Raw genomic sequence first — 27,630 nt, 5'->3', positions numbered from 1 at the left:
AATTACATCATCACATTTTCTCCAACATTAGTCTGAAAAAAACATTTCCCCTTGCAGGGAAGGGAAAAAAGAAAAGAAAAATCACTCACATACTAAAGAAAATCTATGAAATGTTTCACAGAAAAAGTTCTTAGGTTTTTCTTCTTAAACTAAACCCTGTGTAGTCACAGAAAACATTCACAGGGTTTGGGTCCCCGCCCCCGCCCCCCGCCCTGCCCTTACAGGAAAAATGAAACAAATCTTTGGACCACAGGAAATAACGCAAGTATTAGAAAATCCCAGTGGTCTGAGTGAAAATACTTTAGAAGGATCTGTGAGCCCTCTAAACGATGTTAAAGGACAACAGATGTTCATCCCCCCAAGCTTATTCTCAAGACTCACGTATTCCAAAAGAGGTTTTATTTGTGAATACTTGGTTCAATACTCATATAAACAGAGATACTGAGGGTAATAGATAAATAAGGAAAGGGAGGCTGCATCTGCCCTCTACCTGCTGAAAAGAGAGCAGAAAACCCCCACTGTGTATGTGAAGATAATGGAAAAATAAAGCTCTTTGGGTACAGAAAATGGTGTTTGTTTTTCTCTGCTATGTCTTATGATGTAAAACAGAATTCAGAAAATATAGTCTGATACATGATTGTAAAGTTCTTTATGGTGGGGACTGTTTCTTTGTTGTATGTTGTACAGTGCATAGCACAGTGATTTTCAACCTGAGGTCATCAGACAGTTGGGGGCCAGCAAACTATGTCCACGATGGGCTGCTGTTAACATAGAACGGTGGTTTTCAACCTGTAGTCCATGGATCCCTGGGGGCTTCAGACTATGTCTAAGATTTCCAAAGGGATCCACACCTCCATTCAAAATTTTTTAGGGGTCTGCAAATGAAAAAAGGTTGAAAAACACTGATCTAGTAGAATAGGCCCTGGCCTGTAGGTACTGCTAAATTATCAAAATATTATTGTTAATAAAAACCCAGTTCATTATTAATTAATTCTGACACTAAATCACAGACCCCATATTGCACCTTAGTGCCTAATGTCACTAAGATCCTTATTGAGAAATACTGACTGGTTCCAGTGGGAATCTTGCCCTACTTGGTCAGAAGGATGGTAACTTGATTCTTGATCCAGCCCCACTGAAATCAATGGGAGCTTTGCCATTAACTTCAATGGATGCAAGGTAAAGGTAGCACAATGAACATGGCTGTATAAAGACAAGAAACAAACTATCTGAAGATCTCGACAGAGGCACAAAATCTTTGAGAAGAATAATAAAAGCAGTTGAAAAATGTCAATCAGCTGCTAATGATTGTTTAAAAAGCACTTTGAAGTGCTGTAGAAGTGTTACATACATACATAATATACACACACACACACACTCACTCACACACTCACCCTTAAGGAAATAAAGAGGTTCTTATCAAGTGTATCTTGAACTAGACCCCTTTTTCCATTTAAAGTTTGATTTTAATCTCTCTTTTTAACTCTGTTACAAAAGGAAATAAAGCCTTAGATACACCAATTGGTAAAGGAACCCGATGGCTTTGTTCAATTAATTCCCAGGAATACCAGATACTGATTTAGTAAAAAGTTAGGTGGGTCAAGTTTTTTAAAGTAATTCAAAATTTTATTTCTGCTGTCAGATCTATCCTGATCCAGAAACGTGTTTCAGTCTGTTGCTAACTACTGTGCTGTCATTTCTGAAATACTTTTATTTGCACAGTATTGAACAGGTAGTTATTAAAATGCACACACTAGAACAATGTAACATACATAACATTAAAATGGTGTTTTTAAAAAGTTTCCATGCAGCTTGCAGACATTTCACTCTTGTGACATTTCCATTTAACCACCTTCCTCATTTTTGTGTAGTTTACCTTTCTGAAGTGAAAAGCTGCTGTGGTGGGCTTCTTTGGTATTTTCCCCACCACAAAGATGTTAAATTTAATTATATTGCAGTCATTTATTACTGAGTTCAGCTATATTCACCTCTTGGACCAGATCCCGTGCTCCACTTAGGATTAAATCAAGAACTGCTTCTCCTCTTGTGGGTTCCAGAACTAGCTGCTCCAAGAAGCAGCAATTAATGCTTTCTAGAAATTTTATCTCTGCATCCTGTCCTGAAGTGACATGTATCAAGTTGAAATCCTCCATTATTATAGCGTTTTCTATTTTTAAAGCCTCTCTAATCTGCCTAAGCATTTCACAGTCACAATCACCATCCTGGTCAGGTGGTCGGTAGTATATTCCTATTGCTATATTCTTATTATTCAAGCATGGAATTTCTATCCATAGAGATTCTATGGTACTGTTTAATTCATTTAAGATTTTTACTAAATTTGACTCTATGCTTTCTTTCACATATATAGTGCCACTCCCCCATCAGCGTGACCTAGTCTGTCATTCTCATATATTTTGTGCCCTGGTATCAGTGTCCCAATTGATTAATCATTTCACTATGTTTCTGTGATGCATCATTTAATACCAAGTATCAGAAGCGTGGCCGTGTTAGTCTGTAGCCACAAAAACAACGAGGAGTCCGGTGGCACTTTAAAGACTAACAGATTTATTTGGGCATAAGCTTTCATCGGTAAAAAACCCGCTTCTTCAGATGCATGGCGTGAAAATTACAGATACAGGTATAAATACATACTGACACATGAAGAAAAGGAAGTGACTTTACAAGTGGAGAACCAATGTTGAAGGCCAATTCAGTCAGGGTGGATGTGGTCCACTCCCAATACTTGATGAGGTGGCGTCAATACTAAGAGAGGGAAAATTGTTTTTGTAGCGAGCCAGCCACTCCCAGTCCCTATAGGTCTCTGAAGGCTATGAGCTCCTTGCACCAAATGCACTCATACAGCACCTGTCCACAAGGCAGGTAATCATACAGGCTGAGCCAATGGAGCATCTTGCAAAGCCAACTCACCATATTTTACAGCAATCAAATTAACCTTCAGCCATTGGCGCGGACTCCGTAGGCACTCCAGGTCTGGAGCGCCCACGGGAAAAAAACAGTAGGTGCTCAGCCCCCACTGGCAGCCCCGCAGATCAGCGCCCCCTGCCCACCAGTGGCCATGCCGATCAGCTCCTCCCCCACCATCCCACTGCCATCAGCTGTTCAAGCAGCGTGCAGGAGGTGCTGGGGGGGGAGGGGAAAGAGTGGGGGCAGGAAGAGGTGGGGGGAGGGGGCGGAATGGGGCAGAGCAGGGGCGGGAAGAGGTGGGGTAGGTGTGGGGGCTTGGGAGAAGCGGTGGAGTGGAGGCAAAGCCTGGGGAAGGCTGGGGTGGGAAAAGGCAGGCAGGGCCTGGGGTGGAACAGGAAGAGGCGGAGTGGGGCCCTGGGGGAAGGGGTGAAGTGGGGGCAGGGATCAAGCATCCCCCGGAACTGAGGAAGTCAGCGCCTATGCCTTCAGCTCAGGATGGCACACCTGGGCCTTATGCTCCACAAAGGAAATAAAAGTCTTTTACACTTAAACAACATAAAGGTACATTTAGAATTAGGCTCATACCAAACCAGGCTTTTTGGGTTAAGACAGAAAGAAGATCCATCTTCTCCTGTCCTAGATTCACCCATCCCTAGCTCCTGACAGAAGCAGCCAGCCATTTTTTACTGGCATGCTGGGCCCTAATTGGCCTCTGCCTGCTCTTGGCCCTTCTAGACACTAGAGGACCAAGTCTCACTATTTCCGTGTGCAGCTGATCCTGGGAGGCCTCTCTAGGCAACCCCTGGAGGTCTGAACTCACAGCACTTTTCTTCTTAAAAAGGAGAGCTCCATAAAGCAGGGCACCACAAGGCAGCAGGGTCTTTGGCAGGGTATGCTTGTGACACAGGGATTCCACAACCTCCCTAGAAACCTGTTCCACTGCTTATGAAATATCAAATCCCGTAGTTGAAAGTAAATTACTGTGGTGAGGATAGCAAACAAAATATATTTTATGATGTTATGTCTTTAACTTACCATATGTATTGTTTTATAGTCAAATATTGCCTTTCCTATGTAGTGCCTTTCACTAATACTCAAAATTAAGTCATCCAGTAATTAATTCCAGTCATTTGTGTGAATTAGCATGGCTCTACAGTAATTTCAGCAGCATTCAAAACTAATCATCAATATGCACTGTATAATCAAAAAGAAGTGCAAGTATCTATATAATGTAAAAGCCATAGTTGTGGTGCATCAACAGACTTACATTCATTGGCAGAAACAGTAATAGGAGGAAGATTCTTTTATCCATTACTGATGACAAGGCATGTAATGCTAATTTGTTTTGATTTGAATATGGTTGCCCTTATATGCAAGGATAATTCTTTCAGTGGCATACTCGCAAGGCCCTTTATGTATTATAAGTGTTTTAAACGGTTGATACCACTCTTTATTAAAAAAATCTAATTTCATCCACTACAGTGAGCATTAAACATTATTTACAAATATGCACAGGGCAATCCTTCCATGAAGGCATTTAATTAAAAAGCATTTTGCATATTCTTTCGGAAACTATGTTTACAAGTTTTCCCAGGACACTGGTAGTTAACTGAAAGGTATTAAAGGTAGCTTAATAGCAGCAGGACTAGAAAGAGTAAAACCTAGTGCTTTGGGGTTTTTTTTTTTTTTTTAAAAGAACATTATAAAAACCTAACTTGATCCCTCACACCGACCAAGGATGTGGAGAAACATAAAAAAACCCCCAAAAAACAGTCCTCTAATTGAATTCTGATAGTTCTAATCCTGAACTGGAAATGTCAGTAGCCACTCACAAACTTGCTAACATCAAGAGTGAAGATAATAAATACTAAATTTGGAAAGCCTGACAGACTTTTTTAAATTTTAAAAACAACTTTGGAAATCCGAGCTCTGCACTGAGAGTTAACATGTCCTACAGTACTACGGTGATGAGAGCCCTACAAATGTTTACAGACATACATATATGCAGATAAATTAATATTACTCTGGGGGGTGCAACAGAAATGCCTATATAGAGATAAAACTTCTTACCAAACCAACAAGGCAAATAGTTATCAATGAAGTGACAAGAGGAAGCACACCATTAAGTGTTTAATTTTTGTAAAATATATCACTAGACAATTGCAAATGATTGGATACTTGTGTTTGAATAAAGGTACAATCCAAAAGCTGGAAATAACATGGCTACTGAAACAGCTGAAGTGCAATTTTACTTCTCTGCACTTTTTTCCAGGTACATAAATGAAAGCTAAGTTAAAAAAAAAAATCAGTCATCTTAAAATACATTATTTTTCATATTTACAAAACTCCACTCAAGTCTGAGATTCAATTAATAATTTGAAGCAAAATTTTAAATTTCACTTTCAGTGCATATGTTTTAAGTGTGCCCAGGCTCAAAGAATGCCAAATTCTATCTTATGTCATATTATTTCAAGAGGAGAAAAGCAACAGGAACAATGGTATAAACAAAGGGTGAAATCCTGGCCCTAGTGAAGTCAAGGGCAAAACTCCCATAAGGATACATATTTGAATGGTGTGAAATAGTCTTGACTATAAATTCAAACTTCTAATTGTAAATGGAAGCCTGTGCCACAGAATCATGTTTTTTCATCCTTAGAAATTATACCAACAGAAAAATAAGGATCATAGGACACAAGACAATAAAAAACAAAAGAGGTCTTGCAGTCTGAAGATCGTATCTTAGTTTGCTTCTTTAGTTACATCTTTAGTTTATACATTCAGATCCTGCATTGTTACTTTGATTTGGGAACACATGCCTGTATGCAGTCATGAAATTAATTAATTTTTGTCATTTATTTCCCTTGCCAAGTTGAACTCAGATATGATATGTCTTACAATGAAGACCTTGCTGTTACCTAGTTTTCTATCTGGGTTCAACATAACACAAAGCAGGCAAGTAATTTGCCTACAGGTCATATAGTCCATTATCCCATAAGTAGGAAATTACCTCATAACCCAATATAATCCAATAGGGAAGAAATTTGCTCTTGAACCATTAGGAAAAGTCATTACAGAATATGCAGATCATATTGTTTTTGAGGCTTAAGTGTAAATGTACACAAACATATGGTAATTACATAGTTTTTCCATTTGCTAATTAAGTTTTTGATGCTTTGCCCAATTTAAGACCATGTTGGCAATTTAACAAGAGCACCGAGCTCTGAATAAAAATGTACATAAATTGGGGAAATTGCAGATGCCCTCATCTTTTATACAGTTGTGAGCCAGGGACTATAATCCTTAACATGCCATGGTCCACTTTTGAATCTTTCTGCTTGGATGAAGATGGCACATTGTATTCTGGGACTGGAGTTTCCACAGGCTGAACCTTCACATTAAAACTGAGGGAAACTCCATTGCTGAACGATGCACTTTGTCCTTGTTGTTCAAGGATATTAAAAATCAGCAGCGGACAACCATATAAAAATGTCAGGTACCATCCATTTTCCTTCTGAATCCTTCAATCCATTTGAATGTAACCAAATGATGTCATGACAAATATAAAATAACAATACTTGCAGACTTTGTTTCCTAAACTTCAAAACAATTTTTTTACAAATACAATAGATAATCCATAGAGTTATGTACTTCTGCTTGTTCCACCACTGCTTACACCATCGTACCACTTTATTGTTAAGTTCTGATCACAGGTACCCGACATGAGCACATCATGCTGGAGGAGTTGGTAATCTCCTTACTATTTCAGTAGCTATCCTTAGATAGGTTTTGGCCTGTAAAAACAAAAACATATCTATTACCTTTTGTTTTCTATATGAAAGCAGAAGAAATATAAAAACTTCTGTTCATTCTATGTTCTTACACACACATTCAGAGAAGTATTTCAATTTCAGTGTTGCCTTTTTGTTGGTGAAATAAAATAATAATAATTAAAACTTAAGTGTTAGTAAGTATCAAGGAAAAAATCAACTCCAGATATGGTCAGTTATTTTTAAAATTCCAGTCCAAAACTCAGCTGAACAATCTGCCCTGTCCAGCAGGCAGTGCTTGTGTTCTTCTTGTGAAGGACCCCTTCGTCCCTGACAGAAAATGTTATTCCTCAAGTTCCTCTGTCCTGTCAAGTTGGTTGAGGTGCTGCTTACACAATTTCAAACTTCAGACAAAAAACAAATAAAATACTAAAAAGCCAAGTAAATGACATCATTACACACTGGGGTGCACTAAGGAGAATATGACAGAGTCAACAGGGATTAAAAATGAAAATACTTTTTAAAAGACCATTTTTCCAAGAGATTCAGGTGGATGCCCAAATGGACCAAATTCCAAGTGATTAACGACCACCCCAGTAAAGGTCAATCACACACCAACCTATGGTGTGATGGTGGAGTCCCTAACAAGGTAGATGCTGTCAGAACATGGACACTTACCAAAACAACACTCAAGGAGACAGCCTTATTATATGTACCAAGGTCCTTTTCCATTAACAACTTTAAAAGCCAACAGAGCCAGGTTCATTATCAAACTGATCATAGATTCATATACTAAGTCCAGAAAGGACCAGAACTCTGACCTCTGACATAGCACAGACCATAGAGTTGGACCCAGTAATCCCTGTATAAAGCTCAATAATTGGTGTCTGAACTACAGCATATTTTAGAAAGACATTCAGTCTTGGTTTAAAGATTTCAAACAATGGAGAACCAACTAAGAGGGCTTGATAAATTGTTCCAGTGATTTTACCTTCACTGTTAAAAATCTGCATCTTATTTCCACTTTGAATTCTTCAAGCCACTGGATTTTATTATGCCTTTGTCTGCTAGAATAGACCTCTCTGCTACTTAGCTTTCTTCTCCCTATTTAGACACTTATAGGCAGTGATCAAGTGACCTCTTAATTTTCTCACAATGAGCTTGCGTTTCTGGCCCACCCTACACTCCCACTGTAATGGGAATTTTGCAGAGAATGTCTTGCCTGTTTTGTTAGAAAAGAAAGACATTGCTAGAAGGATCACCAATGTGTTACTCTCCCCGCCACCCGAACCCTCACCCACATGCTTCCCATACCTGGAGGCTACTCTCAGCCCCTCCATCCTTCTTTCTGCCATTCCCAGCCCCACTGCTTTACCACTGTGATATCAGGTGCACTTCTTGTTACTTAAGTGTTCACGTATCCATAGAACTGGCCCTCAAGCTTTGGGTACATAAGGAATGCAGGATCAAGGCCTTTATAAACAGTACACAAGACGCGTATAATATAATCACAATTGATAAAATGAAGGGCCCCAGTGCTACAAAGACACATGATTAACTGTATTCATGTGAACAATCCCACTGAAGTCAATAGTACTACTTACGAGAGTAAAGTGACTCACTTACCTAAGTCTTTGCATGGTCAGCCTCAAGTGCAGTAGCAGTATGTTGACACTGCTAAGACTTGTTTAAAATAACAACTACCAGGATGAACAACAGTATTTCCTATTCTGCAGTTCAGCTTGGAGGCAGCTTTTTCTTCTTTCAAAAGCAATTCAGAACATTAATACTGCCTAAGAGAGGTCCAAAAATGCAATTCTAATAATATAATTATCGTTAGCATTTTTTCAGAAGACTAGCACCACTGATGTCGCTCATATTTCCTCCATATGCCCATTCTATAATGATAGTTTCTGTGGGTACTGGATAATGTAGCTACATGAAACAGTAGCAGACTTCTCCAATCATTAATCTACCAATTTGTGCACTTATAAAGCAGTGCTAAATCAAGGTGACAAATAGCTAACTGAAGAAACTCTACAAGAGATTCTGAAGAATTTAGTTCTGTTTAATCATTCCTACTACGTAGGAAATAAGTCTTGTGCTAGGGGTTACTTAACATTCTTCAACACATTGTCTTATTTGTACAGTTGTCATTTTGAAAAAGGCAAGCTATTTTTAAAAACAGAATCCCAAATTATTGGGTACAATTCTTTTTACCGTTTAGTACTATACATGCTTCAAAAATTCTTAGTTTACTCTATAAAGTGTTAAGATCTTTAACAAGAGAATGATTTAGGGTAATTTTATGATCAGCAAAACCAGCCACCACGACTCACTTTTATAGTCCCCAAAATATAGTACAGAAGAAAAGTATGGAGACGGCACAGTTATGATGCATTATTTTGCATATAATTATGATGTAACCCCATAAACCAATATTTTAATAAATTAATTTTCTACAGTGTAGTTACAAGCAAGTCTGACATCACTGAGTGAAACAGAATGAAATGAAAATGTACTTCTGTTCACAATTCACTAAGAAGTACCAACAGGAGGTATGTCATGGAGTTAAGTTCTTTAAGTTAGACATAAGCCACAACAGTCAAGCCTTCACGTTTCAGTAAAATTCCCATCAAAGATTAGGGGCAATCCTGCTCCTCCTTACCCACAATATACATATAAAACCCAATGCACTGCAGAAACGATGTTTCTACTTCCAGAGCAGGAGGAGTGAGGAGACAGGGCACGGCGTCCCAATAGAAGTAAAAAGAAAAGGAGTACTTGTGGCACCTTAGAGACTAACAAATTTATGCATCCGATGAAGTGAGCTGTAGCTCACAAAAGCTTATGCTCTAATAAATTTGTTCTAATGCTCTAATAAATAAAGTCTCTAAGGTGCCACAAGTACTCCCTGTCTTTTTATGGATACAGACTAACACAGCTGCTACTCTGAAACCCAATAGAAGTAGACTATACATCCCTTTGCAGGCTGTGGTGACTAAAATTTCAAGGCCTTGAAACCCAATTCATTTTTGAAACTGGGTTTTCCAGACCCTGGTCAAGGTAAAAAAGGAAACAAAGATTTACCCTCAGGGGATTTTCACTAGCTTTTTTTTTTTTAAATTACAAAAACAGCAACTCAGCTGTTATGCAACCACAGCATGAATGTATCCAAGAGCGGGGATTTTTCTAGAGAGCATTTTCCTCTTTTTCCACAAGGAGGGGCTGGCTCATAGAGGCAGCTATCTTTGACTTGTCTGAACACAACTTTCTGATGGGGAGAAGTGCCTAATCCAACCATCTGGCCCAACTATACTTCTGTGCAGCCTCTGCACTTACTATGTGCAGCTGTGGTCTTCCCTCTGCTCAGGGAGAGTAGATCAATCATCTCCCTGCTAACCATGTGACTGAGACTGTGAAGAGAAGACATTTTTCAATTACCTATATACTAGTAATAGGAGTCTGGGTAACAAGCAAGAAGAACTGGGAATGCTTACTGATGAGAAGAAATTTGATATATCTGGCATTACGGAAATTCGGTGGGATGACTCGCATGATTGGAATGTTAAAATCACTGGTTATAACTGTTCAGAAAGGACAGAGTGAGCAAAAAAGGTGTGTGTGGGGGGTTGGGGGGGCTGGCACTCTACATTAACACCATTACCTGTTTGAGGAGTTACTGATAACTCAGAGCCACAGGATTTTTCATGCATACAGATCAATGTGCAAACTAACAAAGTCCAGGAGGGTGAATAGTTGGAGGCCTATTAGTAACCACTGAATCAAATCAGAGAACAGGATGATTTAATCCTTAAACATATGTCTGCAACATGTAGAAAATTAAATTGTGTTGTGATGGAAGACTTCAGTTTAGGAGACATATGCTAGAGGTCTCAGAGTTTCTAAAAATGATAGATGATAATTTTCTAACACAAAATATATTGCACCCAACACAAGATAACTATATTTTGGGCCTCATTATGATGAATAAAGATGAATTAATCACCGAACTGGAAGCTGGTGGTTGCCTTGGGACCAGAGATCATGATCTGATTACATTAAATATGGGCAAAACGAGGAATCCCCACCCGGAGTAGATTTATTTGGTGCTTCAAAGGGGTTAATTTCCGAAAGCTAATAACAATTATGAGTGAAAATGCTTGGGAGCACAAATTTTGACGGAAAAGTGACGAAAATTGGGAGTTTTTTAAGACGACATTATTAGATGGCCAAATAGTCATGATTCCACAGTCAAGAAAACTTTATTCAAAAGCCCATCCTGATTCAGTGGTTAAGCGAAGGCAGCACTTAGAAATAAAAAAGCAATACATAACAAATGGAAAATGGGAGAAATAAATAGGAACTGATATAAATCAGAAAATATGAGGTGCTGAATACTGATAAGGGAAGCTTAAGACATGAGGGAAAAGTCCATGGCTGGCGGCGCCAAGGACAACAGAGAGCTTTTTACATATAACAAGAATAACAAAAACAGAAATCCTAGCAATGGTGCAGACCCATTCCCAAATGGAGATGATGATAATGATGCAGAAAAGACAGCAGTGTTCAATAAATATTTCATTTTTGATTTTGAAAGAAGCAGGATGATGTACTCATATCAGATGAAGATGATGAAATACTTTCCAGTCCACAGTAACTGAGAAGGATGTTTGAAGTATTTAGCTGCCAGCTTCTAACAATTATAGGTCTGTCATTCTGACATTGACCCTGGGCAAGATAATGAAGAAACTGATATGGGACTCAATTAGGGCTGTCAAGCAATTAAAAAAATTAATCATGATTAAATGCATGATTAAAAAAAATGAATCGCAATTAATCGTGATGTTAAACAATAGAATACCATTTATTTAAATATTTTCAACGTTTTCTACATTTTCAAATATATTGATTTCAATTACAACACAATACAAAGTGTACAGTGCTCACTTTATATTTATTTTTGATTACATGTATTTGCACTGTAAAAAGCAATAGTATTTTTCAATTCACCAACTACAAGTACTGTAGAACAATCATGAAAGTTGAACTTACAAATGTAGAATTATGTACAAAAAAACCTGCTTTCAAAAGTATAAATGTAAAACTTTGGAGCCTACAAGTTCAATCAGTCCTCCTTGTTCAGCGAATCGCTCAAACAAGTTTGTTTACATTTGCAGAAGATAATGCTGCCTGCTTCTTGTTGACAATGTCACCTGAAAGTGAGAAAGGCGTTTGCATGGCACTGTTGTAGCTGGCAGAGTTAGATATTTACATGCCAGATGCACTAAAGATTCATATGTCCCTTCATGCTTCACCCACCATTCCAGAAGACATGCATCCATGCTGATAAGGATCCAAGGCAGTGCGGACCGACACATGTTCATTTTCATCATCATGAGTCAGCTGCCACCAGCAAAAGGTTGATTTTCTTTTTTGCTGGTTTGGGTTTGTAATTTCCACATCAGAGTGTTGCTCTTTTAAGACTTCTGAAAGCATGCTCCACACTTCATCCCTCTCAGATTTTGGAAGGCACTTCAGATTCTTAAATCTTGTGTTGAGTGCTGTAGCTATTTTTAGAAATTTCACATTGGTATCTTCTTTGCATTTTGTCAAATTTGCCATGAAAGTGTTCTTAAAATGAACAACATGAGCTGGTTCATCATTCGAGACTGCTATAACACGAAATATATGGCAGAATGAGAGTAAAACAGAGCAGGAGATATACAATTCTTCCCTCAAGGAGTTCAGTCACAAATTTAATTAATGAATTATTTTTTTAATGAGCATCATCAGCATGGAAGCATGTCCTTTGGAACGATGGCCGAGGCATATGAATCTTTAGCGCAGCCAGCACGTAAATATCTTGTGACACCTGCTACAACAGTGCTATGCGAACACCTGTTCTCACTTTCAGGTGACATTGTAAACAAGAAGTGGGCAGCAGTATCTTTCTGCAAATGTAGACAAACTGGTGGGTCTGAGCGACTGGCTGAACAAGAAGTAGGACAGATTGGATTTGCAGGCTCTAAAGTTTTACATTTTTATTTTTGAATGCAGGTTTTTTTCTACATAATTCTACATTTTTAAGTTCAACTTTCATGATAAAGAGATTGCACAACAGTACTTGTATTAGGTGAACTGAAAAATAAAATGGTTTGTTTTTTACAGTGCAAATATTTGTAATCAAAAATAAATATAAAGTGAGCACGTGTACACTTTGTATTCTGTGTTGTAAATGAAATTGATATATTTGAAAATGTAGAAAAACATCCAAAATAGTTAATAAATTTCAATTGGTATTCTCTTGTTTAACAGTGCGATTAATTGCGATTAATTTTTTTAATCGCGATTAATTTTTTTGAGTTAATCTCATGAGTTAACTGAAATTAATCAACAGCCCTAGACTCAATTAATAAAGAATTAAAGGTGAATAATATAATTAATGCCAGTAACATGGATTTATGGAAAACAGACCCTGTCAAACTATCTTTTTTTGATGAGCTTACAAGTTTGGTTGATAAAGGTAACTGCAAAGATGTAATAGATGTAGCCTTTTTGTAAGTCATTTGACTTAGTACCACATGACATTCTGATTAAAAAATTGGCACTGTACAATAGCCACAGAGCGCACACTGACTGGATTAAGAACTGGCTAACAGATCTTAAAAATTAGTTGTCAATGGGGAATCAGCACTGAATGGAAGTGTTTCTAGTGGAGTTCCACAGGATTGGTACTATTCAGCATTTTCATCAATGATCTGGAACTAAATATAAAATTACTGCTGATAAAATTTGTGGATGACACAGACTGGAAGTGTGGTAAATAATGATGAGGACATGGCGGCCATATAGTGACACCTAGATCACTTGGTAAATGGGGCCCATTCAAACAAAATACAGCCAAATGCAAATTTATATATCTAAGAACCAGGAATGCAGGCCATACTCACAGAATGGTAGATCAGGAATTGGCAACTTTTGGCAGGCGGCCCGCCAGGGTAAGCCCCATGGTGGGCCGGGCCGGTTTGTTTAGCTGCTGCATCCGCAAGTTCGGCTGATCGTGGCTCCCACTGGCTGTGGTTCGCTGCTCCACGCCAATGGGGGCTGCAGGAAGTGGCGGTCAGTGCACTGAAAAGCTGTACACTGAAAAGCAGCGACTCTCAAGAGGATTTAGGGCTTTTAGGAAAAAGCCAGTCAACATGAGCTTCCAGTGTGATACTGTGCTGAAAAGGGCTAATGTGATGCTTAGATGTATAAACAAGGGACAAGTGAGTAAGAGCAGGCAGGTGATTTTAATCTCTGCATATGCCACTGGTGAAACTGATACTGGAATACTGTGTTCAATTCTGGGCTCCGCATTTTTAAAAAGGATGCTGGAAAACTGGAGAGGGTGAAGAGAAGGGCCACAACAATTATTCGAAAGCTAAAGAAAATGGATTACAGTGACAAACTCAACAAGCTCAATTGGTTTAGCTTTTGAGAGACTTAAAGAGATTAATCTGTTCAACTTCTCAAAAAGCAGCATGAGAGGTGACTTGGTAACAGTTGATAAGTACCTTCACAGGGAGACAATACCAGACAATACTGAAAGGCTCTTTAATCTAGCAGAGAAGGGCACAACAAGAACAAGCGGTTGGAAGCAGACACCAGACAAATTCAAACTACAAATCAAGCCCAAATTCTGCACAGTGAGAGGGATTAACCACTGGAAAATACTACCAGTGGAAGCAGTGTATTCTGTATCCCTTGATGTCTTCAGATGAAGCCTGCCTGCATGCCTTTCTGAAAGATATGCTTTAGCCAAACACAAATTATGCTTAAGTCAAACAAAAGTTATTGGACTCAATTACCGTGGTAAGTGGGTGAAATATAATATCCTGTGATATAAAGAAGGTCAGACTAGATGACCTAATGGTTCCTTCTGACCTTAAACTACACAAATCTATGACCCAGAGGACAGGGTATATACATCTTATCAGTGGGAGGAATGTGTGATGTGTGTAAAAAGACACTAGGCTTTGAGGTGAATGTACACATCCCAGCATGCCTTTGGCCCCTTTAAAACCGGGAGCGATAGACACATGGCACATGACTTGGAATAAGCATGTGACCTACAGGAAGCCAGACATAAGGCTTCCTGCCTCTTACACAGGGGCAGGCACCAGATGGGAGAGACTCAGGATTAAGGAAGGTCAAGTGTGGAACTCTCCACAGCAGCTAATAAAGGGCTATCAGGAGATGTGCCCTCCCCACTTCCCACCTGTGCAAAGCAGGAAAGGTCTGGTATGTAGTGTTTTGTTTTATTCAGAGCTTTTTTTCATCTTCAGTTTATTAATAAACCAACCAGGGATGTGGATCTAAACTCTAACATTTCAGCTTTATTTGCGCTGTCTCAGTTGATAAATATCTGCCCACTGATTTACACAGTGGCCAGAGAGTTGTGGAGAACACAGATCCACAGCTCATAACCCTGCCTAGGGATAGCATGGAACACTACGCTTCCCCATCCCTAGATGTAGCAGCCATTGCTTGGCCATGTGTGTCCAGGTCCTATGAGATGATAACCCTTCACCATAGACACAACTCAGTTCCTGTGGACTGAACCAGGATTTGGGCAGTAAACATCAATATACACATACCAATGAATGGAACATAAAACTGTTGGTCATCTTTTAACAACACATTTCAGTTTTAAAAGATTTCAGAAATGCAAGATTAATTTTCCTACATCAAGGTTAGAGAATAGTTTAATTAGGTGATTTGACCTAGACTTGTTTCCTCCGAAGTGATTAAAAAGTGAAATCTCTATCTTGTTGAGAAATTCAGTCGTTCATCCAAAGCTAATAAAATGGCAGTAACACAGACAACATATGTGAAAAGTCTAAACAGGATTTCAAATTATCAATACTCCCTTCATTACACAAACTCAACTCTACATATATTGAACTTTTTCTCCTATTCATGATCTTTTTAATGTGCCATCTGTAGACTTGAATAATACGGCTGAGTTCAGTTGTTTATTCTCTCATTACTAAGCAACCGAACATGGCTTGCAACAAAAATAGAAATTTTTTTCTTTTTGGGTGGAAAGGGCATGGAGAGAGAAGAGGATTTTGAGTTCATATCTATCACTCACAGCTACTTTCCTATTAATACAAAATGATTAATCTTTAGATATTATAGTTTTTCCTTTGTTATTTGGAGGCTCTCTAATAGGAATTAGTTTACAGTCCTTCCTGAAAGCAAGCAGTTCATCTGTGGAAATTAAAAAAAACACAAAACCCAACAATTTCAAATATATCAATAACTTACTGGATAGTTACTTGGAGGTCAAAAACTCCTTCCTTTTGCTTGTGGGGCTGAGGGGAGCAGAAGAGCACAAGAAGGAGCAGAAATGCTTTGAAAACAGAAAGAGGGTGTGTGTAAGTAGAGCCTAAGTAGCACAGTCCCTTCTTCACCAATGCTGTGCGGCCTGGGGTCTGTCAGTATTTATTTTAAGGGAGGGAGGAGGTATATTGCAAGGGAGAAGTGTTGAGGAGTTGTCACTCTACTTCTACACACACACACACACACACACACACACACACACACACACACACCCCCCCCTCGAAAACTGGCAAATAATACTGCCAGACAAAAAAAGTGGAATTCCAGCTTTAGATTTTGTTATATAACCACTCCCCCTCTTCGGGGAGATGGGTACAGGAATGGTGAGCAGATAAATGGCAACAAAGTTCCTGAATCAGCAGAAGCAAGATGTATGGAAAAGTGTGGAGGGTTTCCTTCAGGAAAAGGAGTGAAATTTCCTGCGTATCTTTGAACTGTGTGCAAATGAAAGACACACACAAGGATCGATTTAAACAGCAGGCTGCAACTCTACTAACTTAACAATGGAGAGGGGCACTATCGACCCACCCTCTCTCACATACTAGGCATTTAATTGGGTCCAGTGCAGAGTTTCTAGACTCCCACCATATACTCAGGGTAGACCCTCTTCAGTTTACCCACAGGACTCAACTAACTTCCAACCCTCATGCCCTCCCTCACACAAGAGGGGAAGAGAATGCTAAAGGGGACCTTGGTCTGCAAAGACTTTAGGTCTCACCTTCTCCTTACAAGCAAAAGGTCCCAGGTCTCATTTACCTCTGGGAGCGGTTTTTTTTTTTTAAGCCTGTATCTGCACTGGCACATTCGGGGTGCCAGTAATTAGCGTGGTCACACCTTCATCCCACAGTCTGTTATGTATTTCATGCCTAATCCAATTCCTAAAGTCTCCAAGCCAAATGCCAGACCCTCTGTCCAAAAAGGGCACTCTATCACATCTAAAAATTCAGGCACATGATACCAGATGTCCCTGAGCCACCCCATGTCCAAAGATGACTCTGGCAACATCACAGTTAATGCTCTTCCAAGCCCTAACCCCATGGGCTGGTTTGACCACGCCTTGCCATACTCACCTTGCAAATATTTCTGACCGAATTAATCTCATGCCCCTCTGAATCCTAATTCACAAATTTACCCCAAGGCAGGCCCCCAGATCATTTCCCCTGAGCTGAGCAATCAGGATATTAGATGGATGTAGTTCAGACATCTACGAGAGCAGAAGAGGCATGAGCTGATCTGACAACATGCCCCTTCTCCCAAACCATTGCAGGTGGATAGCCTCACACCTGAAGCTCAGCTGCAACACATGCCAAGCTGACTGTCTGCTTATAGGTCATATTTCAGTCCAATTTACTTGCCTGCAGCCTCTGAGAGTTGAAAACCCTCCAGTGCTGTGAACAGCGCTGCACCCATCCTAAAAGAACGAATGCCATAATTTGCCCGATTGGGATCCAAATGGGCTAATGCCTCCCCCATTACCACAGCAAATGGTATCTAGTCAGAGGTATAAAGGGCCTTGCTCCTGCATCCATTTGGTTGTCACAAACTCTTTTACTGGACATACCTGTTCATACAAGCATTCTCTTAGCTCTTCTGTAGCTCCTTTTCTGGATTGATAGGGTTGTAAATACCTTAATTTTCAAGGGCACTGCTCCTTGTTTAAGTTGCACATCTACCATTTCGAGGGCACTCCTGGAGCTGTCCCCTTGACACCAGCACACCCTCACTAACCCTGAAGGCACTGAAAACAGCAATGACAAATGCAGCTTTTAAACAGATCCACATGCACCCCAATGTAGGTAAAGCTTCCAATCACTGAAACAAATGCTTTATGCTTATGAGGTGCCTGAAACCTATGCAGCATCCCTATCCTCCGGACCATCCCTCCAAAAGCTTCCTTAGTAAGAATTTTGCACGTGTTAGTAAATCCTGCCAGCGTGCAACAAAATGACAGGCCAGCAATGCTGCTACAAGTTGGTGAAAATTTTTGAACCAATAGTTTATTCATTAAAAAAATGCAATTTTGATCAATTTGCGAATTTGATCTAATTAGTTTTTATTGGGAAAACCTTTATCCATGTCAGCAAAACTGTGAGTCCATATCAACCTGCCCCTTTATAACCTTTTGCCCAGTGGTTAGGGCACTTGCCAGGGATGTAGCAGACCCAGGTTTGAATCCTCACTAGATATCCCTCGCTCCAGGTGAGCATCCCTAGCCACCAAGCTATCAGCTGATCTGGGGTGGGTTGCTCTCAGTCTCTTGTGTTGAAGCTGTTCCACTACATATAAATAGAAATATTCACTGATCCAAAGAGCGAGTACAACTTCATAGCCTGGGATTCAAATCCCTCCAATGAATCAGGCAGAGAAGATTTGAATCCACATCTCCTACCTTCTAGGTGAGTGCCTTAATCACCAGGCTATACAGTTGTTCTCACTCGCTCTCTCTTTGGCTCAATGAATATTGATTTACACACAGTGGAACAGCTTCAACAAGACAGAGAGTGACACACCCCAAAATAGTCTATAGTCTGGTGGTTAGGATGCTCACCTATGAGGGGGCAATATCTAGTGGAGATTCAAAGCTAGGTCTACCACATCCCAAGCAAGTGCCCTAACAGTTGGCCTACAGATATTAAGGGACACGGATGGATGGACAGACGGACACACAATCCCTTTTCTAATTTGCTTATGTGGAAAAAGTTTTGTTATTTTCAGAATCTTATGAATATTTTTTGATTTTTTGGTTTGCTGGACAAGCCAAAAAAATCAGTTATTTGCCCACCTCTAAAGGTGACTCACTATAGCCAATGATGCCAATCTACAATGCACCAAAGACACCGCATAATTCACCACCTGAAACTCAGGGATGTACTAAACATATGGAAGGCTTCCTCAATGCTCATCTATGAACTCAACAAAACTAGCCTCATAAACCCTTAATGTCCTTGGGGCAATGGAATTTTCCACCAATCCTAAAGCCGTCAGGAGCCATGGTTCCACAAACTGTGAGGCATCACCTATGGGTCTTGGCGGCAAACAGCACTAGGTTCTGTAATCGGTCATCCTGAAACTGAGATAGAGCATGGACAATCCCATTATCGACACCAGAAACACGTACTACACAGAAAATATGTTAAACGAACTGCAGTGCAATACAAATGCCCTTACCAGCCACATTACTTCATTGACTGAATTAATGTGAATCTCTGCCTGTCAGACTAAAAACAAAACCATTTAATTCCTCACCCCAAATAGTGACAGCCACCAATATAAAAAAAACTTAATAGAAGTAATCTCTTATTATACTATGCTCTGACCACTCTTCAGGCCACCTCTATGCACACCAATTCCCTTGGTAACGAACTCCAAAACCAATTTTCCCAGAGGCGTCAGACAGTCCCCGTAATGCTGATCCTAGCATTCAACTGGATCACTGAACTGATAACCCATTAAACTGCTATAAGAATGCTTCCCCTAATCCAAATTGGCCCTTACTTCTTTTGGTCATCCTGACAAAGTGATGAGGATTCTTGGCTCCAGAAGTGTCAGCCACCACATGGGCACAAGACTCTAGCCAAAGCCACTGCCCTCCATGCAAAATTTAAATGCCCCAATAGTTACTTATACCTGTTTTAGAGTGGCTTTCGTAGAACTTTTGATTGTCCTTATCTACACCTTTACCTTACCTAAGCTGTCTCTGGGTATCCATGATACACACTGTTTTGAATCCAATTCAGTTCCCCAGTATGTTAACTGTGCTGGGCCTTCTGCCTTTTCTGAGGCCAGTGAGACCCCAAGCACTCGGTCATCTCCAGAAATGCTCTCAACAGGCAGCTGTGCTCTACTGATCATATTTTCTGCCAAGAGGAAGTCATTGAAACAGTGAACTGCCTTGGGTGCAGGCTCGTTTCCCTCATATCTGACCATTCCAATGTCATGCTTAACCTTTCAAAGGCTGAACAGGATGTGGAGCAAGGGCATGGCCTTGTCAAAACAGTAATGTTCCTCAAACTGAAGACCGAACCAGTTACTATTTTTGCAATGAACACAGAGTAATGTTGTATTTTGCTACCTGTGTCCTTATGCTGCATTCCTTAACCATGGCTACTGCTGCATCAAATGAGGACTATCAAAGTGAACATAATTGAGGGTCAATACTGTCTTTAAAGGAAGCTTTGAAGGTAAGATAAATGGTTGATAATCCTGTATTATCCATTAACTTTTTTAGGCACCACACCCAGGAGGAGAGCTGTAGATCTCTACTGGTAATTTCAAAAAAGGAACAACTATTCTTTCTACCTGATGTTTCCCAAAACTATTTGTTCTAGTTCTTTAATAAATTATAAATTTTCAGCCCACACACGTAACCTTTCCCCCTCATATGTAGGCTTGGCAGAATTTTTATTTTTTATAATTTTGATGGATAGTATTGATATTTATTTTTAAGAAGTATTTTCCAATTCTTATCTATTTACATTTTCACAGTTGCAAGAAATTACGGAGGGGAGCGCCAGACAATGACGGGTAAACAATAATTGTTTAATTACAGTAAATGTTGAGATTCAAAAACCTTAAATCAAACTCGAATACATTCCCAAGCAGCATTTTTCTCACTTTGTCTATCTGTAAATGTCAATGACTGATAGTAATATTTTTTCATAGGTTTGTGTGTGTACTTGGTAATAGATGTTTACTGACATTTATCGATAAAATTCTAATCCTTCCAAGCCTACTCACATGGGATCTGAAACCCTACCAGATGTCCCTTGCATATATATGCCCCATCTGTTTTGTTAGGATAATCCCATAGTAGGGTCCTTAGTACCTCTAATTTAGCTGGAGATTGGGCTGAAAGGGATCGAGGGTAGTGACAGCAACCACCTAATCAGCTTGCCAAACTTGTCTTACCCATCCAATATATCAGGGTCGCTGTCTTCTTGTAAGCACGGGGCTGGGGAGGTGGTAAATGGCCTTCCTTAGGGTAGCTCCCCTGAAGGCTTTTAGCAGTCTCCTTTACGAGCTACAGAGCCCTCCCCAGCTGCCTGCTCTCTCCCAGAACTGCCTAGCAACTGCTGAGAACTTCCTCTTTTTAAGACCTTATTCCATCCTTGACATGATTGACAGGGCTGAAGGGGCGGGACCAGCCTTGTCCACAGCCTCTCTTTAACCCCTTCATCACTGGTGTGGGGATTATATACCTTTTATTCTAGTCTTAACAGAACCTAAAACGTGACAGTTAAACTCAGCACATTGTTTTCTGAGGACTCAGTCACTCTCCCTATAGCCCACTGTTTTATTCAGCTATGTATTATTTCAGCCCTATAACTCTATTTCATTTATAATGTTCACTAAGGAAAGCGGAACAGATGTTTTTAATATTTCTGAATCTAAGGACAAGAGTGGAGATAATTTCAACAGTGCAATGCATATTGTCCTCTATCTGAAAAATACGTGGTTTTTCATGAATGAACAGCCGCAATTTTAGTTTATTTGAGAAACATGATGATGGATGTTATATATTAAAGATTAGAATCTGACCTCATAGAACCTCTCTAACCATTGTTTATGTGCTGTGAATTTTATATTATTTAAAGTAAGAAATAAGAGAGAGACATTAAAGTTCTCTCTCATTCAAACGAGAAGTTGTGGGGGGGAGACAAGCAATTTTAAATTGCATAAAGATTAGTGACTTTTTACTTTTTCTTTGTGGGGGAAGCGATTATCTTACAAAGACAATGAGAAAGTGTAAAAAAAGTTCCCTCTACTGAGGCACAGTAAGTGTTAAAAATTTACTTATTTCATCTTTAACTTGATGTCGATAATGGAGTTATCCCCCGATTTCATCCTAATGCCATTACCAGTGCAAGTGTGGGCAGGAATTAGATGCCAGATTAGAAACAAACTCACAAATGTAGATGGCAAATCTACAGAATTTTACTGTATCTCTCTTTAAATAGGAAAGTACTGCTTGTAAAAGGTGACAGCCTGATGAATGGAGACTGAAGACTCTTCATCTATCCAGAGAATAGATAAACCAGAACATCACACAATTATTTCACAGATCAATAGTGATCTGTGATCAATAGTAGTACAGGCCTTATCCCAGACTAGTGAACGTGTTGCATTCTATTAGTAGTCTTATAAGGTACTCTGCTCCAACTTCTCTCTTAAAAACAAAATTAAGAAGTACAACAATGTTTAGGTTTTGCTACTACTCTCCAGAATGTTGGTAACCATATAAAAATTGAGCCCTATTGTGATAGGCACTGTACAAATGAGGTAATAGACAGTCCCTGCTTTAGAGAGCTTACAATCCAAACAGAGGAGATAGGCACAGGGTAGGGAAAAGATGTACTAGGCAGAAAAGTACTGTACTGTCAACATGTATGACAATATCTTATGTACAAAACTACTTTTCTGGAAAGATAAGTTGGTTTTTTCCCCCACCTTCTCAATACATCAGTGCTTTCATTTGGCAATAAAATGCTATGGTGAATTCACAGAAACATCCCATTGCCTCCTGTATACAAATTCCTCCACTTCCTACTAACTATATTCTAGGTATTGACTATGTGCAGGTTCTTGTTACACAGATCTTTTGACAGAACTAACCTTCCCCTTTGATCCTCTCGTGGCTCAACTACCAAAGGATCAACAGACAGCTTTAAAAGACCTATGTTATTAGTGAGATCTCATGTGGCCCGACACTGACCCTTCCTCTTCTTGGCATGCAAGCATCTGGACTGAGTCTTTTGCTACTGAGACTATGGTTCAGACTAATTAAACAAAAACATGTGCACAAAGAGAAAAAGACAGCAAGGACAACCCACATACCTGTGTACCTCGGTTTTGGAGCAAGTACATAGATTAACTAAATTTTCAGGATTTCCTTCCTTATTTTAACAAGACAGTTTCCCCTCTTAAAATAACAGAGACCTTTCCCTCCTCCCTCCCCACTCTTCAGGGTATTTTTGTTTGTTTGTTTATTTTTTTAAGTTCATAGCACTAAACTTACTGTGTCACTTTGAGGCTGTGAGATGACAATAGGCTGGCCGGCATCACATGTCTCTCTTATATTAACATGCAATGGAATGTCTCCTGCATTAAAAACACCAAAATACATTTACATAAAGACTTAATATTTCATAAGTGCATTTCATTAAACTAGCCCTGAAGCTACCTGAAATCAAATTCTAGTTCAGGCTATCCTTTGAATTACTTAATCTCTAAAATTAGCATTTAAAATGAAAATTAGCTGCAGCAGAGTTCCACGTATCCACAATCATTAGTACCAAATACATTTCAAATTTATTCATTTTCTGGAAAAAGAGCAGATTGCTTTGCAGTAATTTATAATGACAGGAAGTTTGCTTTATTGCTTTCTGGAGATGCAGAAAAGCTCAAACTGAGACATTTCTATGGTCTAGACATTTTGGATAGGTACAAAATAAAAACACTTCTTTGAGTGTCAGGATAACATACTATTCAACATATTTCTTACTTTTGTATTTCAAACGTGTTTTGAGATATTAATGAATATCCCAACTATAGCACATTTTGTTGCCAAACAACAAAATGTGCTATCGTCCTTAGTAGGCCATTGATTTAATTAAGTGCTAGCTACATATTCAACTCATTCTCTTTTACAAGAGCTAACTACTGTGTGTTTTGCTTGTATAATCAGCAGGGAACTGTTATAGAAGAAAAATGTTCTGAAGGAAAAATCATTTATCAACCCATTGGATATTTTCACTTAATTCTGAAATATTTTTCCAGCACTGAATACAGTAAATTTTTAAAGTTCCCATAATTACTATATCACAACACAGATACTGCCTATGAGATAAAATGCAGTTAAAAACTGATCTTCTACCAGTATTAAATTTACAGCATGTTGGAGGCCTGGCTACTCTTCACGCAAGCCTTGTCTATACTCAGAAGTTTCACTGATTTAACTAAAAGTGTGTTTTTAAACCATTTTAATTAAACTGGTGCAAAATCCTGTGTAGGTACTCTTAGTTTGGCTACAAAGTGTGTTATTTTGCTTTAACTTAAATTTATTTTTAACACCAGATTAAGATAAATTAAAAAATAGCTAAACTGAAATAAGTATTCATTTATAAACTTGCACTGGTTTAACAAAAACAGTTTAAAAGCAAACCTCTAGTTAAACAGATGCAAGCATGGGTATTGTCAAACCTTTATATGTAAGTAACATACAAGAGTTGGTCCAAGAAATATCTGTAGTTGAGCCCCTATGTAACAGTGACCAAAATAAATTTTAAGTTCAACATCATTAGAGGAGGAAATATATTGAAATCTTGCACTGAACTTTAAAAGAGGATTTTAAAAAATAGTTAAGGATGCTAGTAAAAGAAGACCCTAAAAGAAAAAAAATAAAAATAAATAAATAAATAAAAAGCATGGAGTTGCTGGTCTTGACTCTGTAATTAAGGTAGAGTTGAATTTTGCACTTAAAGAAGAGATGCAACCTCTATATAAAGACTACAATCTGTCCTCCCCAAAATTGCTCAGTACATATGCTTTTGGCACAGAATGAATTTTCTGAGAATTTAAGTGAATCCACTAATATTTTTTTTAAGTTAAATTTAGTTAAAAATTGGTCTCTTCATAAATTTACCTTTGGAGGTCAGATCTTTTCTTGGTCCCAAATGTTCTTAGTAATGGAATAATGCAGACTAATCAAAGTCCCACATAGTTAAATCTATAGTTTTCTACGGGGGGAGGGATAGCTCAGTGGTTTGAGCTTTGGCCTGCTAAACCCAGGTTTGTGAGTTCAATCCTTGAGGGGGCCATTTAGGGATATGGGGCAAAAATTGGGGATTGGTCCTGCTCTGAGCAGGGGGTTGGACTAGATGATCTCCTGAGGTCCCTTCCAACCCTGATATTCTATGATTCTAAATATTACTGTTATCTTTTACATAGGTCACATTTTGAAGATTATTATTTTTAGGATTCAGAGTAAATTTTTTGCAGTCAGTCTTCACAACTAAAATTTACTACTTCAGCAGCAATAGAATTCCACAAAGAACTGCCCTTTTTCAAAATGGCTGCCATCTCCTACTGTTCTCAAAAGGATTGAGGGCCACATTTATGAAGGTATTTAGGTGCTTAAAGATGCAGATAGGTGCCCAGTGTGATTTACAAAAGCACCTAATTGAGTTAAAGACAGTAGCTAAAGATATAAAAAGAAACAAATAATTCTGTAAGTATATTAGAAGCAGAAAACCTGCAAGAAAATCAGTGGGTCTGCTGGACCACCATGGGTAAAGCAAGCAATTAAGGAAGATAAAGTTATTGCTGAGAAACTAAATGATTTCTTTGCACAATTCTTCACCACAGAGCATACCTGCCTGGCACCTACTCTTTTCTGGTAGTAACAATGAAGCGCTATCAGAGAGTGAGGTAACAAAAAAAGAAGGGCTGGAACAAACTGATAAATTAAAAAGCAACAAAGCCATTGAGTCCAGATGGTATATGCCCAAGAGTTTACAACATATCTAAGAATGAAGTTGCTGAGCTGCTAAGCAAAAACATGCACTTTTTAATTTTTTTTTTAAAAAAGTTACTATACCAGGGGATTGAAGGGTAGCAATTGTTGTGTGTTTTAAAAAGGTGCTAGAAGTGATCTGGGATATTAGAGACAAGTAAGCCTTATTTATATATCTGGTAAATGTATTGAAAAACAATTAAAAATAGAATTATAAGAGATCTAGGAGATCACAAATTTATTAGGGTCTAACCAGCATAGCTTCTGCATAGGAAAATGTCTCTACAAATCTGTTTGAATTAACTGAATGTGTTAATACAGAAATCAATAAAGGGGAACTGGCTGATGTACTTTATTTGAACTTTTGAAGGCCCTTAACAAAGCTTCTTACAAGAAGCTACTAGAGAAACTAAGTACTCATGCTGTGTTGGTCAAAGTAATGGATCAGAAACTGGCTGAGACACAAAAAGGAAATGGCCAATTTTCATCATGATAAAATGTAAATAGTAGAGTGTCACAATGTTCTATACTAGGATCTGTGTTGTTTAACGTAGTCATCAATGATATAAAAAAGGGGGTGAGCAGTGACGTTGCAAAATTTGCAGATGACACAAAATTATTTGGTTAGTCAAAACTGGAGAAGACTCAGGAACATCAGAGCCTTCCAAAGCGAGGTGTCAGGTGCTACGTCTCAGTAGTCAGGCTTAGTGGCTGGATGAAAGGTCAAAGCCAGACTTTGAGTTGGGACTGGGCCAAGAGTGGCACTGGAATCGACATCTGGGGACAGGCCAGAGTGAGAACCAAGATCAGGGTCCATCGTGAAGCCAGGAGTCCATAGCTGGAGTCCAGATGCAAGACAGGGGTTGAAGCCAGATGGTCAGAGTCCAGGGACAAGCCAAGTCACAGTCATAGCCAGAGTCCAGATACAGACCAAAGATCAAAGCCAGGTAGTCAGAGTCCAGGGGTCTAGGTAGGGTCAGCAGGCAGAGGTAAGCCTGGAGCAGGTCAGTATCAGGGCTGGAGCAAGGGCAGGGTAGGGCAAGGACAAGACTGGAACAGGGCTTGGGCAAGGCTGGGGCAGAAACAGGAACAGGGTCAAGAGCAGGCTGGGAGTCTTAAGAGTCTGAGACTCTGTGAGGCAGCATGAGGATAGAATGGAGAATAATACAGAAATTATTATTATATTTCCTTACATAAATCAATGATACAATTTCATTTGGAATATTGTGTTCAGTTCTTGTCACCCCCTTTCAAAAAGCATTTAGAGAAATAGAAGGATTCCAGAAATAAGGGCAAGAATAATTAATGACTGATAATCTCTCATCTGAAGAATGACAAGACAAACTATTTCCTTTAATGAGGAGATTAATAAAATGGCATGATAAAAAGCATATAAAATAATGAATGATACTGAAAAGTTATATTGGGAACTTCAGTTCAGCGTCTCTCATAATACAAGAACAAGGGGGACACTCGATGACATTAAAAAGTGGCAAATTCCAAACAGATAAAGGAAATACTTTTTCACTCAAAACACTGTGACAAGTTCCTCAGGCTAACAAGGTATCATTGGGTATGTCTACAATGTAATAAAACACCCTCAGCTGACCCATGTCAGCTGCACCACGGGACTGAGTCAGCTGACATAGGGCAGCTGCAGGTGTTTTACTGCAGTGTAGACATACACACTGAGGTCAAGAGCTTAGCAGGATTCAAAATACATTTACATGGATAACAAGGATGTCCACATTTTTACTTATAAATACGAACAAAAACACACCCAAGAGCTTGGAAAGTGTAATATAGACCCTCAGAACTTTTGGTCATAAGTCAGACTCTAACTACTGGGCACTGGAAAGAGATATTCCCTATGGGCAGGTTATATCACAACTAACTGTTGCAGGTTTTCTTCCTTTGAAGTATCAGATACTGGCCATTGTTGGAGACAGGACAGATACTGGTCTGATCCAGTATGGTAATTCCTATGCTTCTATGTACAATATAAACTAACTTTAACCCTTACAGCACTATATTCAT

At 39.0% G+C, this 27,630-nt stretch overlaps 1 protein-coding gene across 2 annotated transcripts in view; it reads right to left on the bottom strand.

The window, feature by feature from the left end:
* Positions 1 to 4,522: 4,522 nt before the first annotated feature.
* The window catches only part of NUBPL (NUBP iron-sulfur cluster assembly factor, mitochondrial), a 150,505-nt gene continuing 127,397 nt past the window's right edge, over positions 4,523 to 27,630 (bottom strand). Inside the window, exons 10-12 of one of the 2 annotated variants that reach the window (XM_074955824.1) lie at positions 23,098 to 23,180; positions 16,008 to 16,092; positions 4,523 to 6,716 (exon numbers count right to left, since the gene is read on the bottom strand). In XM_074955824.1, coding sequence (XP_074811925.1) covers positions 16,015 to 16,092; positions 23,098 to 23,180 — 161 coding nt within the window. In that variant the 3' untranslated portion in view covers positions 4,523 to 6,716; positions 16,008 to 16,014. The remainder of the gene's footprint in view (positions 6,717 to 16,007; positions 16,093 to 23,097; positions 23,181 to 27,630) is intronic. The other variant, XM_074955825.1, reaches the window with a different exon arrangement.

The sequence above is a fragment of the Natator depressus genome, chromosome 6, assembly GCF_965152275.1.
Source record: "Natator depressus isolate rNatDep1 chromosome 6, rNatDep2.hap1, whole genome shotgun sequence".
Taxonomy (NCBI): Eukaryota; Metazoa; Chordata; order Testudines; family Cheloniidae; genus Natator; species Natator depressus.
The sequence above is the reverse complement of the archived record's forward strand: the minus strand, read 5'-3'. Positions and strand labels throughout refer to the sequence as shown.